This window comes from Primulina eburnea, chromosome 10 (assembly GCF_022965805.1).
Source record: "Primulina eburnea isolate SZY01 chromosome 10, ASM2296580v1, whole genome shotgun sequence".
NCBI classification, from domain to species: Eukaryota; Viridiplantae; Streptophyta; class Magnoliopsida; order Lamiales; family Gesneriaceae; genus Primulina; species Primulina eburnea.
The window spans coordinates 5,352,552-5,368,892 of record NC_133110.1 but is presented as its reverse complement, the minus strand read 5'-3'; the positions used below and the strand labels follow the sequence as shown (position 1 = coordinate 5,368,892).

Below are 16,341 nucleotides of genomic sequence, written 5' to 3'. Positions count from 1 at the left end.
TTTCAGTCTATGCTTCAATTATATATATATATATATATATATATATATATATATATATATATATATATATATATATATATATATATAACTAGCTTCATTTATTAATACAAGATCCATTTCATAAAATAAAATGGGTACTATCTTATAAAATTTTATATATATTAACAAAAGATGCATATATATTATCATTATTTTTAATTGATAAAATAATATTAAATAATTAACATAAAATTATTTTTAATTTAGTACAGTAATTCGATTTAAAAAAAGTTATATTTAGATTTTTTTATGTAAAATATGGAGCGAAAGATTTTTGATAAAAAAGATAATTATGAAATTAAATATTTTGATATCTTCTAAAACAGTTATTTTAAGAGTCACACACTTAAATAATATATATATATACATATATATATATATATATATGTATATTAGAATTTCAAAAGTTGGTTAAATAATTGAAAAGTCAAATTCACTAATACTATCATAATTATATTATTATTGTTATAATAATCGGCTGATTGATTCCCCCACATATCCTCACGTTTCCATAATCTGATTTGAGTGTTTTTTTTTAAAACAAAAATTTGGTGAATTTTATTTTTTGATTGAATGATATTGAATACCATTGACTAGTCTTCTCAAAGGTTTTTCTTGAAAAGAAGAAAAAAAGTTATTTTGTTGCGATGATTGGTGGAATAGATAAAAATACAACACATATTTTTAAGAAGAAATATATTATAAATATATATTATAGATTATATATTCTCTTACTTTGTTTTCCCTATGTGATTTTTAATAATTTATACATAAATTTTTTTACGAGACACCATTATAGATAAATTTTGTGAGACGGATTTCTGACTCGACTTATGAAAAATAGTATTTTTAGGTCAAAATTTTTACTTTTCATTAGAAATACAAATTTGATCGATATGTCTCGTGAATATAGTTCATTGAAACCATCTCACAACGAACCTAGCATAATCTATAAGCCTTGTCTTTTTTTGTTTCCTCGAAACTGTTCTTTTAATGTGGAAAAAAAATAATTTTTTCTCTTTTTCATAGCGATAACTGAGCACGAGTTCGGTCTTGATTTCGCCCAAAAATCATTTTACCGGTAAAAAACCGGTGAGACAGGTTCGTAATTTTTTGAATTTTTTATATTTATACATGATTATTTGGATCTTAAAAGTTTAAAAAAAATATTATTTTAGGAGTATTAGATCCTATTTGAAAATATTTTTTATTATTCATATGCAATGATTATTATTTAGATTATATTATTTTATATGATATAACAATGTTTCGGTGAGACCGTTCGTTAACCGGTCCGACCGATTGAAACACTATTATAAGATAGACCGGTTCGATCACCAGTCAAATTATAAAAACATTGTAATGCACCTCGTAAAAAAAAATTGGACCCAACACTTGTCTCGCTCCAAATCTCGACGGATTCACTCCGGTTGGTGACACAAACCATGAAACCAATTAAACATTATAAACGTTTTTTATACACATTCATCAAAATAATAAGTTGCCAACAACATTCGACAATATTGTGGATTAGAGATTATGACATTCCTTATTTAATATAAAATATAAAAAGAATTGTCTACTAGTTGCTGCTAACTCAAACTGGTTGTCAACATTAACAAGATCTCCATCGGTATAAAAAGCATGACCGTAATCTGGTGGAGTCCCATGAAAGCCGCCGGAAGTGGAGTTTCGGAGAGATTGAGAGCACTGAATTCCGACTCGATTGGGCGCTCATAATGGGGATGATCTGGAATGGAATAAAGGGCGACGGAAAAGCTCTCTTCCATAATTTTTTCTGGGTTTTTTTTGTTAAAAAAAAAGTATTGATACCGATATGATATGGTGAAAAGAGGTATTTTAGAATGAAAAAGATTTTAAAACGAAAAGATCCATACTCATAGAGTTTGTGATATTGCTCAATAAATATGAGATTGGAAATTGTGGAGGGTTTTATTTGGGAAGGGAGGGTTATATTTGGAGGAAGCAAAGATTTTCCATCTCATCTCATGCATGCAGTGTCTCCCACCATCAATTTCTCAATATATATATATATATATATATATATATATATAGATAAATTAAATCGTTATATTACATTCCAAATTAACCTCCAGTATACAATTACCCCAAATTAATACTTATGTTTACTTTTTGCAACCAATGATCGATCAATCGTCGTATTTCACAATTTTTATAAATTTATTACATCACCACTTTTCTATGACAGAAGGTATAAATCACCAATCAATATATAAATTTAGAAATAAAAAAATATACTCTCATACGCATTGCAAAGTTCACGTTAAATATTTCTCAAGATATAATTTTTACCCGGAAAATATATCAATTAGTCCTTCAAATTAAATGCTTCGGTCAAATTAATTACATAAAATTGTAAAAGAAGCAAACAAGTGCAAGGTAGGAGTACCTCAAGGTTCACTTGAGGTGCGTAGAACCAAAATCGAATACTTCAAAGTTTTAACTAAACTTCATGGTGCAACTTCAAAGTACAAGTAGACATGACTCGATATATATCATACAGGTTTTAAGAACGATGACTGTCTGAAGGTTCACTATGGTTTTCTTACAGTAATTTAAGTGTTCGCAGACGTTCTTCATGTTCTGGATCCAGAGTCGGAGGGGTATAACAGCCTCCAAGATCTTCCACAACGTACTCCTGCAATACCCAGAAAATGTACCTTAACCAGCAAAGTTTTCAGAAAGTGATTTCTCGCACCACCCATTAAGCAAAATGGTAAGAAAGATGCATTGCACTAGCAGAACCAGGAACATACAAGGGAGGTGAAAACCAAAAATTCGTTATTATTTTTCGTATAACAAGGGATTATATTTTGTGTACACTACATAAAACCTACATGCGTCGATAGAAAAAATTCCTACAGATGACAAGAAACGGCTCCTGTTGGTCATTCTCTCCCTTCATTTGCAGAGTTTGACCTCTGACTGTTACTATTAGATCCGATGCAGATGGTGAGCACTTGGTTAATGAATAACCATGTAAATCAGGAAACCGCCAAGTGCAAAGGTGCAGTCATACTTTATCGAGAATACAGAATTGAGTAGGGGGAAGATACAAATGATGACGAACTGAACAGAACACTCAAATATTCAATAATGGAGGTGGCTTAGTGTATCAAAATTGGAGCCAAACATACAATTTTAGAAAAATGAAACATGATGTTGAGAGCTGTTGCATTTGAGATGGACTACTGCCATCACTAGCCCCTTAAAATGTCTTTGCCATGGCATACAAACAGCCAGACAAATAGGATGACTTCTAGGTGAATATTTAGCAATACCACATTAAACTCTTAGCATCGAAGCATCAGATTCAAAGGCATGGTTACTTCAATTGCATGTATCAAGAACAATACGTTGTTGATAATCGCTTAGATGTGATTGAGAGGGAAGGATCTCGATGCACAAAAGATCTTGACAAGGATTCTGCTATAATACTAGGTTTCCATGAACAAATTACTTTTGAAGGGGTACAACATTTACAAAAGTTTTAGGTTAACAAATTTTACACCTTCATTTGTGTGGCTCAACAAATTTCAATGCTACTGCTTAAACCCAGCCCATAACTCAATACTGGCCAATCACATAAAACAAAAAAAGTTGGACTTCATCAACATATCTAAAAAAATACATGAAATATATCATACCTGCGTCAGTTCTCTCTTGGCGAGGATGTGGTAGTGCCTTTGCCCGATCCTCTGAATTGCCAAGGTAGCAGCAAGGAAGCAATAGGCTATACCAACGATGGTAAAGATAATAACAAAAATGAGAAGCACACCAATCCAAGATTCCAACGATACCGGGAAAAAATCCAACATGCCCCAGCCATAACAACAGTTCTGACAGCCAGCCACCCGTGGATCATTGCAATTTAAGGTGGAACAATGCAGTATGAGGCCAAGAAGTCCAAGCAGCACAAGGAAACTCAGAAACCCTGATTGCATGTTTACACCATAAACTTCATTAATATTGTCACACTTTTATTCAGACAAAAAATAGCCAGCCATCTGCATTTTATTAAATATTGAAAGAAAAGTTTGAACTCTAATAAAAGGTGATCAACATACAACAAACTTATTAAGCAAAGTCTAGAAAAATGATAAGTGTCAGTGACCAAGAGAAATAACACGCATTCCTTTAATAATCGTCTTATGTTAAACTAGAAAAACAGTGTTAATTTAGAATATTTTTCTTACTAGACAGGTTTTTTTACATAATGAATTCTTTGCATATATCATTGCGTGTCTGTCGACTAGTTCAATGATTTTTTAAAACAAAATCATTTCCATGGGTAAAATTATTTACAATAGCACAAATGAACCAAAAAATTAGTTTGCACTGCTGGTTCAAAATAATGGCACACACATTTTCGAGTACAAAAATGACACACTGGACAACTTAGCTCAATAAATGTAATTATTTCATGGGTCAGCAATCTTGTCCAGTGCTGAAAAATCCATAGGAATAGATATTTACCTACACAATAGTAAAAAGGAATAGGGTGCCTTGAAAGTATGCGATCCCAATCGTCATTAAACGAATTCCTAAAAGTTCCATCTTTGTCCATGACATATGCAAAAGCACCTATCCCTCCGATCACCTGGGAACGAGACAAAAATAATAATCACGAGCTTTTACTTCCACCATATTTCTGGTTTTGCAGCTGTCATTATGACCACAGTCCAACTCGTAATAAAAAACGGAAGAGTTTTAAATCTTGCATTTGACTACAAAGGTATGCAACTATAATTGGACAGTAATGGAAAACTACTCTCCAAAAGATCATGCATGATAGAATATCAGAAAAATTAAGGAATGAATATCGTCACCCAGCTCAGGGATAACAAGGGTTTCAACTGTTCGTTAAAAATTTTTCCGAGGAGGGCCAAAGACATGTTTATCATACATCCGGGATTTCGCAGGGGTGCTATCGTTAATACTTTCTGGTATACGGTTGTCCATTACACTTTTTGGAGCATATGGCTCGAGAGAAACAACAGAATTTTCAATGTCTCGTCAAACTCAGAGGACAAAGTGTGGGAATTGCTGATATACAGTTAGACACAGTCAATTAGAAATTTCAAAGAACTAGGTCATTTAGCTATTTCGGATGTGGTTAGGGATTGGAATTTTGTAACGTTTTGATTCTTCAGACGAACTATCTTTATTTTGGCGGAAAACTCTTTCGCTTGCTTTGTAATGGACTATTCTAATTCAATAAAATCTATGTTTCCTATAAAAAAAAAACTGTTCGTTAAAAATTCATTAACATTAAGTTCTTCAATGGAAATAACAAATTCATTGTAATTGATTTCTGAGAAAAATCGCTTGAATCAAACAAAATTGGCATGAAATTTATCATATCATCTATAGCTCACAACAAAATTATCCAATAGAGAGAAGTGGTTTTGGGGAGTGGGTGGTCAAAAAGAGCGATGGGTTATGCTCTAATTGTGAAACCTTTGAACTTCTATATGTAGGTTTAATGTGGAGTTTATCACCTGCTTTAGTACAACATCATTATAAGATTTTAATGTCCTCGCACAAAAAACAAATAATGCCAGCTAATGTAGGTTTAAACCCGAGTTTATTATCTGTGACTTCAGCACCTATAAATTATTCCCCTCAAGGTCACAATTTGAAGTTTACAACTCACAATGCTTTACAAAATACTCTCAGCACAACACTTAAGTTCTGGCCCATTTTCGACTGACATAAGTGGTTTTCGGCTAAGACATCGAGTTCGAGGACACCTTAGCCGCTATTGGTAAGTGGACTTCTGGTTTCCGCTGTTTGTAAAATGGATTTGTAGAACTTTGGGACAAGTAAGGTCATGGTTTTCAAAGCACGACTCTAAATTTACAAAGCTCTGAAAATTCTGGAACGTGAAGTTAACACTGAAAACTTTAAATCTAACTAGTTGGCATATATATTCGGAATGCTCAATGGTCTTACCCTAATGCGGTGGGATAAATAACCTTTACTCGACTCTGCCCTAATACAGTGAAAAGACATTTCTATGATTTTCAAACACTGATTCAGTGGGTAAACTATTGTTCCGATCTTTTCTCTAACCGAGTTAATTATAGAGAATTGACATCATCAAAAAGTGTGCAGTTTTGTTTTGAAAATATATTACGACATACCATTGACATGGAGATATGCACAAATTAAAAAATGCACCATACTGAATCAGGGTGTAGTAAGTCATGATAATCTAAAATATAGGAACAATACATACTTTATAAGCATCGAACAATGATAAAGCAAATATTCATTAATTTACAAATATTATGAATGGTTATTAAACTGAATTTCAGGTTAGATCTAAATAACTACACCGAAGGTGAGCTTAAATCATATCCCAAGCCTTATGGCATATCACATGCAAGACACACACACACGGTGTTATCATAATTAAGAAAAGGAACAATATATGGAAGATGTAGCATGAAAGGATGTGCAAATTGGAATGAAGAATATGAATTAGAAAGATAGCAATTGAAAAGGCAATGGAAAGAGTTGTAATTTAATGAACACGGAGACATAACAACGAATTCCATATTCAACTTCATAAAGCAGGGGTATGCGCACATGAAACTATCCCGTAAACTCGTAAATGCTAGAAAAGCCACAAATGTGGTATAAAAATTGGAGATTTGGAACAGTCGAAAATGACATAGGGGTATAGTCGATGCATAGGGGAAACTTATAAAAACCACTGCTTATCACAAGAGAGATGCGGCTATATTGGTCCTCATTTCCACTATGCATATAGAAGAGTTGAAAAATTGTTTAGCATAGATGACATAAACGATACCATGTTCCACTATGATAGGAATTCAGCACTGGGTTGTGTTTGAATCTCTCTTAAATTCTAAAAAATGTCACCATTACATGAAGGGACATCAAATTGAAGCATGGATGAGTTTCAGTACAATGGAATCATCCATAGTATCATGAATGAGACTTTTATAAATCTTAAACCCGAGAAATTCGGTTCATGCAACACTAAAGATTTGTGCTGAGTAGCCTCATCACTAGTCTATACTCTATAAAAAATAATCTCCAAAATTTTAGTGGCCTAGGAGTTATGGATGAGACATAATCTCAAGCTGAAAGGACATTATTGTAGGAGGACAAGTTCTAGACATGGACTAGCGGCTAATAAGACAGTTAAATCACAGGTCCAAAGGACAATTTATAATTGTATTCAAAATAGATTTTAAAGCATAAACAAATTAAGGTTACATTTGAACGAGTTCTTTATCAAATCTCATCCTTTTATTCAACTACCTTACGCTAGTTGTCTCATTAGATCTACTCCTTGGCATGGGCGCATTGAAGCTGCTACATATTTCGGTTTTTCAGGTTTCTCTCCAGGTATGTTTAAAACTCACATAGTCCATCAGCTCAAGCCACACGTCCATATCTTTAAATTAAATGCTGATGGTAGCCCTAAAGGAAATCCAGGTGACCTTGCATTAGGGAATGGTTTACAGCCTTGTGGTGGGGAATCCTTTCTTTCAATAACTTTGATTCTCATCCTTGTTTTTTATCATGCATATTTAACGAAAAGTAAATCAAGCTGCAAATGAACTTGCATGGGAAGCACATTTAAACAAATTGTTTAATATATTTTACGTAAAAAATATTTCTTAAGCAAAAAAAATTTCTAAGCATATTTTTGAGTTTTATAAAATTAGATAGGACTTGCTTGCCATACTTACCGACTTACATACTCGTTATGGATTTGGGTAGTCATATTTTTGACGATGATTTGGCCTGGTTCCTCTCCTATTTTGGTTTTTGCTATATTAATCATGGTTTATTATTTATTTAAAAAAAATGTCAAATAGAATTTTCTCAATCTTCACGTTACCCACGATCTTTTGGGAGTGAGTTTTTCCTCCATATTTTGGATAATTTCGTTTATATCAAATGATTGTTGGCTCTTATGACAACCAGATAGAGCATGTGCAATGTGATATGTGGCTCCCGTTATCGCTGACTAGGATGAAGAGCAAACACATAGCACAAGCTCCGGCTAGCGTTAGTTTATGTCATTCTGTTTAACCTTTTATATCTACGGTGTTTTAGCCCCCCATGATTCTAGAAATGTTAATTAGGTTACTATGACTCATACGCTAACTCATGAACCTCACCGAATAATCTAATTCTCAAGCGTTTCTTAGTTTTTTTCTCCTAGTGGAGATTTTGGCACCATCAATCTGAAACCAATCATTTTGGGTGCAAAAAAAATGATATATCAAGTTATTTAATGGTTACGAAAATTTGCATACTTTCCTAATCGGATGAATTACATACTTTTCTATAAACTAAAATATTGAATGTATCTCACAACAACAATTAAAATATTGCTTTAATGAATGATAGATCATTAGTAAATATATTAATCGATAGATGTCTTTTGGATTACAAATTAATGTATGACGACATTTTGGGTACCATAATTCTTGTAGGTTTTGACTGAGGAGTAATTGGTTGAGTAGTTGGCATTGTCAATTTTTTCTCCATGTGCTTCAACTCATTCTCAAATGATTTAGAAAAAAATGATATCCTAAGCACATGATATCCTAGGAGGTGGTCGTCGACTAGACCGCCTTTGCCTTAGGTAGTAGAAGATGAGCACCGGTGGATCGGCAAAGAGGTCAAAGTCAACAAAATTTAAAAAAACCCTAATTATTAATACATTTATACAATTTTTCTTCCAAATATAATAGTCTCACCAACCCAGCCACCCACAACCCTACCTCCTTCGGTTGGTTAGCTTTTGTATATTTCTCATAAATTGTATTGTATTGTATTGTATGAATCTTTATTGATTATTGTCCAATTAGTTGTATTTATATATTTATTTGTACCATATATAAATTATATTGTATGAAACTTATTTACGCATAAACATCATTTAATTACATATATTACATAAAGAATTATGACTATTTGTAATTGCACTGCACGATTTATATAATATTATGTATAAAAATAGTAAAAAAAAATTCAAACGCCTAGGCACTACATGGACGGTAGGCGGTCACTAACCGCCCCGCCACCGCCTAACACTATTTACAACACTGTTTAAAAAGTTTCAAAATTGCATTTTGGTAATTTCAATCAAATATAGATAATTAGAACATACATTAATTGATATATATTTGTTAGAATTACTTGGGTTTCCAAAAGGCCAAGGAGGCTCCTAAGCCTATGTCATACTCATGCTTTTCTTTTGTAACTATTTATATTTTACCCCACAGTTCATATTAGTTTAGAGTAAGATGACATTGAGAGGATTATGTGTAAGTCCGAGTCTTATATTTTTTATGGTGGCAAACTTGGCGCCATCTGGCTCAACCACAATATAGTTCTTTCGGAAGATTTTAAAATCATGATAAGATACTAATTATATATTAATTAAAGATATTCGTAATTTCTTAGCAAGAAACATTTGACATTTTGTGAAGTTAATGAGATATGGATAATTACTTCATGAATTAATCATAAAACTTTGTATTATATTCCCCAAGTTATTTCCGACTTCGAACACGCATGTGAAAAATTCTTTTGGGGTAAGAGATCCTATCACCTTTTTGCATAGGAGACTACAGTCTACAAAGCTCAGATTTCAATTATTGCCGTAAATTGAATGGTGTGAAAGTGAAGACTTGGAGATTATGAAGCTTGGATTTCAGTTATTGCCATAAAAATGAATGGTGGGAACTGGGAAGACTTGATCGGTGAGGACAATCGACTTCGCATTGATCAAGAAGGTTTTGTCCATCTGAGAAAAAGTGATCCACATCGTCGAAGAGCTAGCTTAGAACTTTCACTTCATCGCAGGATCCTGCCAACACGTCTCGCATATTGTAGCCTCTTTTTTTCCTCATGCTTTGGGAATAAAGCTGAGATATTTTTTTTCTTCGGAGGCTCTCTCTCCAGAGTACCAAGGGCCTCATTCTCGAAATCCTATATGCTACGGGAGCGTTCCTTCATTCTCTGGCTTGGAGCTGATGGAAAATGACTTACTCTAGATAGATTACCATTCCATATGGATAGGTCGTGCGCCTTCTGCCACTCGGCTGAGGAATCTTTGGATCGTCTGTTCTTCAAATGCACTTTCTTGGAACGTTATGGGAGAGAGTTATGTACTGGCTTCATATGTCATTTTCCATGGCCACTCTTGAGAGCATCCTCAGATGATTTAAGAAGGCTTTTGGGGCAAACTTTTATATTTTTATCTTACTGATAAAACAATCTCAAGAATAAAAATGGAGAAATTCAAACGGAAAAAGAACTTCATAAAAGAAATTAAGATCTTCGCATAGAACCACACTTAACCAATTTCGACGAGTAAAAAAAGTTTCCACGAACCGAAGATGTTAACAAACAAGAGCACTCTATTTATTGGCTCAACCATAGTATAGTTCCTTCGGAGGATTTAAAAATCTTGATAAAATACTAAAAGCATATTACTTGCGATTTCTTATAGGGAAACATAGACACTCGTGTGAATTTAGTGAGATATAGATAACGAATGCATGCATTAATCACGCGCCTTTGTATTATATTCCCCAAGTTATTGCCAACTTCGAATACACATGTGAAAAAACCTTGAGGGTAAGAGATCCTACCACCCTTTCGTAGAAGAGATTATAAATCTTGGATTTCAGTAATTGCCATAAAATTGAATGATGGGAAGACTTGATCAGTGAGGATTATCGACTTCTCATTGATCAAGAAGCTTATGTCCATATGATTCTCATTGATCAAGAAGCTTTGTCAATATGAGAAGAAAGTGATACACTTCGAAGGATCCAGCCAGCATGCCTCGCATATTTTAGCCTCTTGGTTTTTTTCTCTTTCTTTGGGACTGAAGCGAGCTTATTGTTTCTTTGGCTCCAAGGGCCTCCAGGAAATCCTATATGTTACCGAAGCTTTCCTTTATTTCTTGGCTTGGAGCTCGTCGCAAATTACTACTCGACATGGATTACCATTTGTTAGGGATAGGTCGTGTGCCTTATGTCACGCGGCTGAGGAATCTTTGGGTCATCTATTCTTCCAATGCACTTTCGCGGAACATCATGGGATAGAGCTAGGCACTGGCTTCATATCTCATTCTCCATGGCCACCTTTACGAGCATCCTCTTGTGGTTTAAGAAGGCTTTCAAGGGAGCCTCTCGTATTAACAAGACGAGGATTTTCCGATGTCTTACACAATCTAATGCATTTGCACAACAAGGAATATGATGGTTTTCGGTGGCACTACCAATTAGTATAGATTCGTTTTTTGTAGAACTTAAGATCATGTGTTCAGCAGGGATAATTCGATCCTACCCCTGCAGGCAGTGCCTGCAGGGGTACATCCAAGGGCCAGAATTTTTTGTGGCCCAATTTTTTTTTTTTTAAATTTTTTTTTCCCCATGAAGTGGAATCTCAACCACTCATATGGGGTGTGGGCACTGCCCCCACACCCAGGATCGAACCTACCTGTTCAGCAGAATGAATGCACTATTTCCCTGACCTCTTTGGGAGATATAGTTGCCCAACATGTATTTGCATGATCATGCATAAAGTGCATGTACAAAATTTGATCTGATTGATTAAAAAATCTCACAAAATATCATTTCCAAAATTGGAGAAATTTACAAATGGAAAAGGCACTTCATAGAATAATTTAAGATCTTCGCAAACAAGAACACTTCACCAATCAAAATGAGTGGAAAAATGTTACCACAAATCGAAGATGAAAAGTGATAACAAACAAGAGTACTCTATTTATTGCTTGAACCTCAATGTTCGAGCAGTAGTTACAATAACTCGCGGATAGGTTCGAATATTTTGAGTCGAACTTGAGCCAGAAAAAATTTTGAGCTTTGAATCGAGCTCGAACTCGAATATACTTAATTTGAACCTTAAATTTTTATTAATATTCAGTTCGATTTGGTTTGTACCCCTACTTGACCAAGTTAGCCCGCATCACAAAATAATCCAAAGGTTGGACATGACAGATAACCAAGGGCTGCTACTTTGCAGTGCTTGTAGGTGGATTAGCAAAACATGAATATTCTTATGAGAAGCACAAAAATCACATTCACAAGCAACTGTTTGCCCACCAATTAAAAAGAATTTAATATTGGGCTTATTTGGGAGCAATGATTTTTTTTAAACCCCTAAGAGTTGACAAGTTTTTATATAAAAGTATGAACAAGTACTATTAGGGACAAATACCGGAAAAAATTTTGAAAGATAAAAAATATTTGAATATTTATAATATCATACATCACTAAAATAATAATAATTGAATTTAGGTTTTTTATTTAAAACTTCAGGATTTCTGATTTTATCTTTACACAAATTAATTTAAATTTTTTCTTTACTTTCATTATTTCTGATTTTTTATTTTCACATATTGATTTAAATACATTTTTTACATTATTTAAAATATATTCTTTTAGAATAAATGATATAGTTTAACAAGATTATTTTTTGATGAAAAGTTAATGGTTGAAACAAGTGGATCTTTCCACATTTGTTATTTCTAAAAAATCATGTGCTCTCAGACATGGACCTTCACCCCTTTATTGTTTCTCAACAATAGAAGCGAGATTGCTCAAAAAAAATAGAAGCGAGATAGGATGTCTATAGACTATACATAAGGATACGAGACTAAAAAGCCAATAAATTCTAAGTTGAACTTACAGTTTGCACAGCCAAAAAGACAAGGAAGACATCCCTTGCCACAAAAACTCTGAACTTCATTTTACGCCAAGAGTTTTCCTCCACTTTGTCGACTCGGATATGAAACTGAGCTCTGCAAGTGGTGCAATGTGAAAAGGCAAAGCCTTCCTACATAAAATACAAAGTTTATTTTCCAAAACTTCAGCCACGGCAATTGGTATATACTATCACAATGTATGCAACATGTGAAGGCGACCTCTCACCTTGACAGATCTCCAGTGATCAAGGCAAGAGCGATGCACAAACTGCTGAGTGCCTTTGCACATGCATGGAGATATCAATTTGCGATCTATAAAGGAAAGATCAATTAGAGATAAATAAAGTACATGCTACATTACACACCAAAAATGTAACACAAATACATAGCTGAGAGGTAAAACATGCACAAGAAACTAAACTAAGAAGTGAAAAGGCTGTTGAGAACACTATTTGGATCAAATTTGAAGTGGAAACTTGGGAAAATAAAAAGAGCAGAGAAAGGTTGAAACACAATACCCAACAAAAAGGAATTTTGCGCGTGGAAAGAGGGTGAACTATATGAACATATACCACATGCATGATCATCAAATATTCATCCAAAAGACGTGTAACTGAAAATACAGCTTCAGAAAACAGAATCAATTCGATTTTTTGGCAGGTAAAATACTAGTAAGTAATAAATTGAGATCCATTACCGTATTTTCCCGGATTCGTCACCCATATAAAAAAGCAAAATCACAAAAAGATGGTAAAAAATAAAACAAATGAGAGACTGTCGAGCAGAAAATTCAGATTGTAGAAAAAAAAAGCCAAAAAAATCATCAGTGCCAAACCAAGTCCAGTGTCGTATTCGAGGCAAATCCTGCAACAAGGCAGGGAACCAGCTTCGATGTCGTCTTTTTTTATCCCAGAATCAGAACCAGCAGACAATGGAGACGAATGTGAGTCCATGAGCAGGGGATCAGAATCCCTAGGGTTCTCCATCGCCATTGGTGACATCTCCACCTGCAAATTCCCAGCCATCTCTGTGCTTTTCTGCAAAATAAGTACTCAGAATGCTCGGAAAACTGCGATCGAGATGCCTTAAATGGAGATTTTGCAGCATGAAGTCAGCGAAGCGGTGGGTGGGTTTATTTATTTTCTTGTATACAATAAATTCAAATAATAACGTCAACAATTGCAGATTTTGCGGAAAGGGAAAACACCTGGAATTCAAATGGATACCCACGAAGCCGAACAAGTACATTTCCCTTGTGGGATTAATCCAGCAACAATTTCAAGAAAAAAAAACAATTAAATTTATGTATTTCTTGCCTCACTATATTTAATGCAACGGAGAATTCGAAAATACAAGTTCAAATTCAATAGAACGGATTGTATATTTAAAATACTATTTTGTCCATATTAAAACTTTACTCAAGATGCAAAATTTCATCTTCAGAAGGAAATCGCTGTTGCTTCTCTCTCATATCTCGGTTTCCTATCTTTTGGTTGACTGAAATTTCAGAATCTGAAACCAAATTTTACAAAGAACAAATTCGTAGAAATGAAATTAGGGCATCTAATCTTGGTTTTGGGGCTTTTGAGGGACGTGTGAGTTGCACGTGCAGGAATCTAGTTAATTTACAGATTCAACGAGGGATAATAAAATGAAATTTAATTAGGTATACGGTCTTTTTTATCATTATCAATAGACTAAAATGAAATTTAACAAATTATGGAGAGATTAAATTGATATTTGAATTATTGAAATAAAAAATAAAAGTGTGTGTTGAAATTAAAAACAAAAACAAAAAACAAAAGTGTAATATTAATATTATATAAGCGTAAAATTGGAAGAAAAAATCGGTGTCCTCCCTAATTAGTTACTATCATGTTCTCAACTTTAATAAAATAGAATAGATGTAAACGGCCAAATTAATTAATCATGCAACAAAAAATTTAGAAAATAAACACCACACAAGATCTAGAAAATTTTAATAAAATAAAAAGGCTTTTTTGTTATCAAAATATTGTACTTTTATTTTTATGTTATGAAAATATAATTATTTTGAATTGTTTATCATATTATTGTAAAAAAATTGACAATTTTTATATAAAAAAAAAATCATAGGTGTTGCCCCGCCCGTTGAAGAGGCGGGCACTCCCCTTGCATGACTCCCCCGCTGCGGTGGAGTAAAATTGTTTTAAAAATTAAAAATCCTACTCCTTCACCTCTACAAGAGGTGGGAGATATTTCATATATATATAAGATTTGATTTGATTAACTCTTAAAACTTAATTATTAATGGATCACGTCCAATTTAAAGGTTGTTTCGATTTGACGTGTCAAAATATTACTTTTATCGTGAATTCCGTAAATTTCGTAAAAATAATTTATTAATTTTTGTTGTTATATGTATCACGAATTTTTTATATGTGGATATAAGACAAAGTTTTCTTTAAAATATATACAACTCTATGCATTTGGTTTTCTTGGTTATGTATGAAGATTTCTCTAAACTTATATACAAAATCCATGAATTGTTTTTATTCGTTAGATTTGATGAGAAATTGGTCATTAGTAAAGAAATCATAAATGATTTCTAGTTCTTAAAATATATCTCATTATTCTGAAATTTAAAAGTAAGAATTATTTTTTAAAATTATATGCAACTCAAAAGTATTTTTTATATAGATCATCTATAATTTTTTTTACGAAACGAGTTCGATTTTATCCGGGAATCAGATTTTAGTCAAACGGAGGACTTTTAAAATCCCAAAACTTATTATTTTTTTAAAAAAATTGTAAACTTTTATTTTACAATTAAATAGTTCTTAATGAGTCTGATTTACCTATGATTGTTGGGTCTAATTATTCCTAAACTAGAAAGCTCAGAACCTTAACTTTGCAACACCTAAAAAAATAGAAACCTAGGATTCTTGGGACTCATAATAGCCGAAACCTTGCACACACCACACACTAAATTTTTGAAAAATTGGAGAGGAAAGTTCAAGGATTTTTCTTCGCCCGTTCGTCCTTCTTCGCAACTCACGTCAACATCGATCGTTTTTTTACGCAAAAGCATGCTACTAAACATTCTTTTTGCACCATTCAATCCATAATATGCATGATTTGTTTTTAAGCATAAAAATATTATTTAAATCAAATTATTGAATGTTAGACGTATATTTTTCAAAGTTGAGATGTTTCTATATGTATATTAGTCGTGTTATGATTTCTAATGGGTACGTTGCCGATATAAAACGTTAAAGGGCTAGGAAAAGTGTCGTTTAGGCACGAGATGATGGCTGGGCAGTAGCGTGAGGGCTGTGTGTGGTTAGCTAGACATACCTAGGGTTTCTTCATGAGTTCTTTGGGGTCATGGATCAGCTAGGCAGGAACCGCACCAGGGCTTGGTCAGGGCCTGTGCGTGGCTACATTCAATGGTTAGAAAGAGTCCTGGAGTGACCGGACTCATCAGGGCTCGAAGAAAGGAGAGCCACGAGCCTAGGGTTCTCGAGCATAGGAAGCGCGCAGCT

General features: G+C 33.5%; 1 protein-coding gene across 3 annotated transcripts; it reads right to left on the bottom strand.

Moving 5' to 3' along the window:
• Positions 1-2,471: 2,471 nt before the first annotated feature.
• Positions 2,472-14,432, bottom strand: LOC140842747 (uncharacterized). Of its 3 annotated transcripts, none has more exons than XM_073210863.1 (7): positions 14,025-14,432; positions 13,653-13,901; positions 13,044-13,129; positions 12,802-12,948; positions 4,558-4,681; positions 3,729-4,015; positions 2,472-2,719 (listed from the first exon to the last, which is right to left on the bottom strand). In XM_073210863.1, exons 2-7 carry the CDS (start codon positions 13,840-13,842, stop codon positions 2,627-2,629), a joined length of 927 nt encoding a protein of 308 aa, XP_073066964.1. In that variant the 5' UTR covers positions 13,843-13,901; positions 14,025-14,432; the 3' UTR covers positions 2,472-2,626. The 3 variants fall into 3 exon arrangements, with proteins under 3 accessions (XP_073066964.1, XP_073066965.1, XP_073066966.1); XM_073210864.1 differs by having other exon boundaries at positions 13,653-13,854; XM_073210865.1 differs by having other exon boundaries at positions 13,653-13,854; positions 14,236-14,432.
• Positions 14,433-16,341: the final 1,909 nt, after the last annotated feature.

What these genes read in the sequence shown, in the direction of transcription:
- LOC140842747 (XM_073210863.1), bottom strand. Translation starts at nt 13,842, where the DNA reads ATGGCTGGGAATTTGCAGGTGGAGATGTCACCAATGGCGATGGAGAAC. An exon ending in CGAATACGACACTGGACTTG is followed by an intron (nt 13,130 to 13,652) that starts GTTTGGCACTGA and finishes TTTCCTTTATAG; the next exon opens with ATCGCAAATTGATATCTCCA. An exon ending in TCTTTTTGGCTGTGCAAACT is followed by an intron (nt 4,682 to 12,801) that starts GTAAGTTCAACT and finishes TCTCGTTCCCAG; the next exon opens with GTGATCGGAGGGATAGGTGC.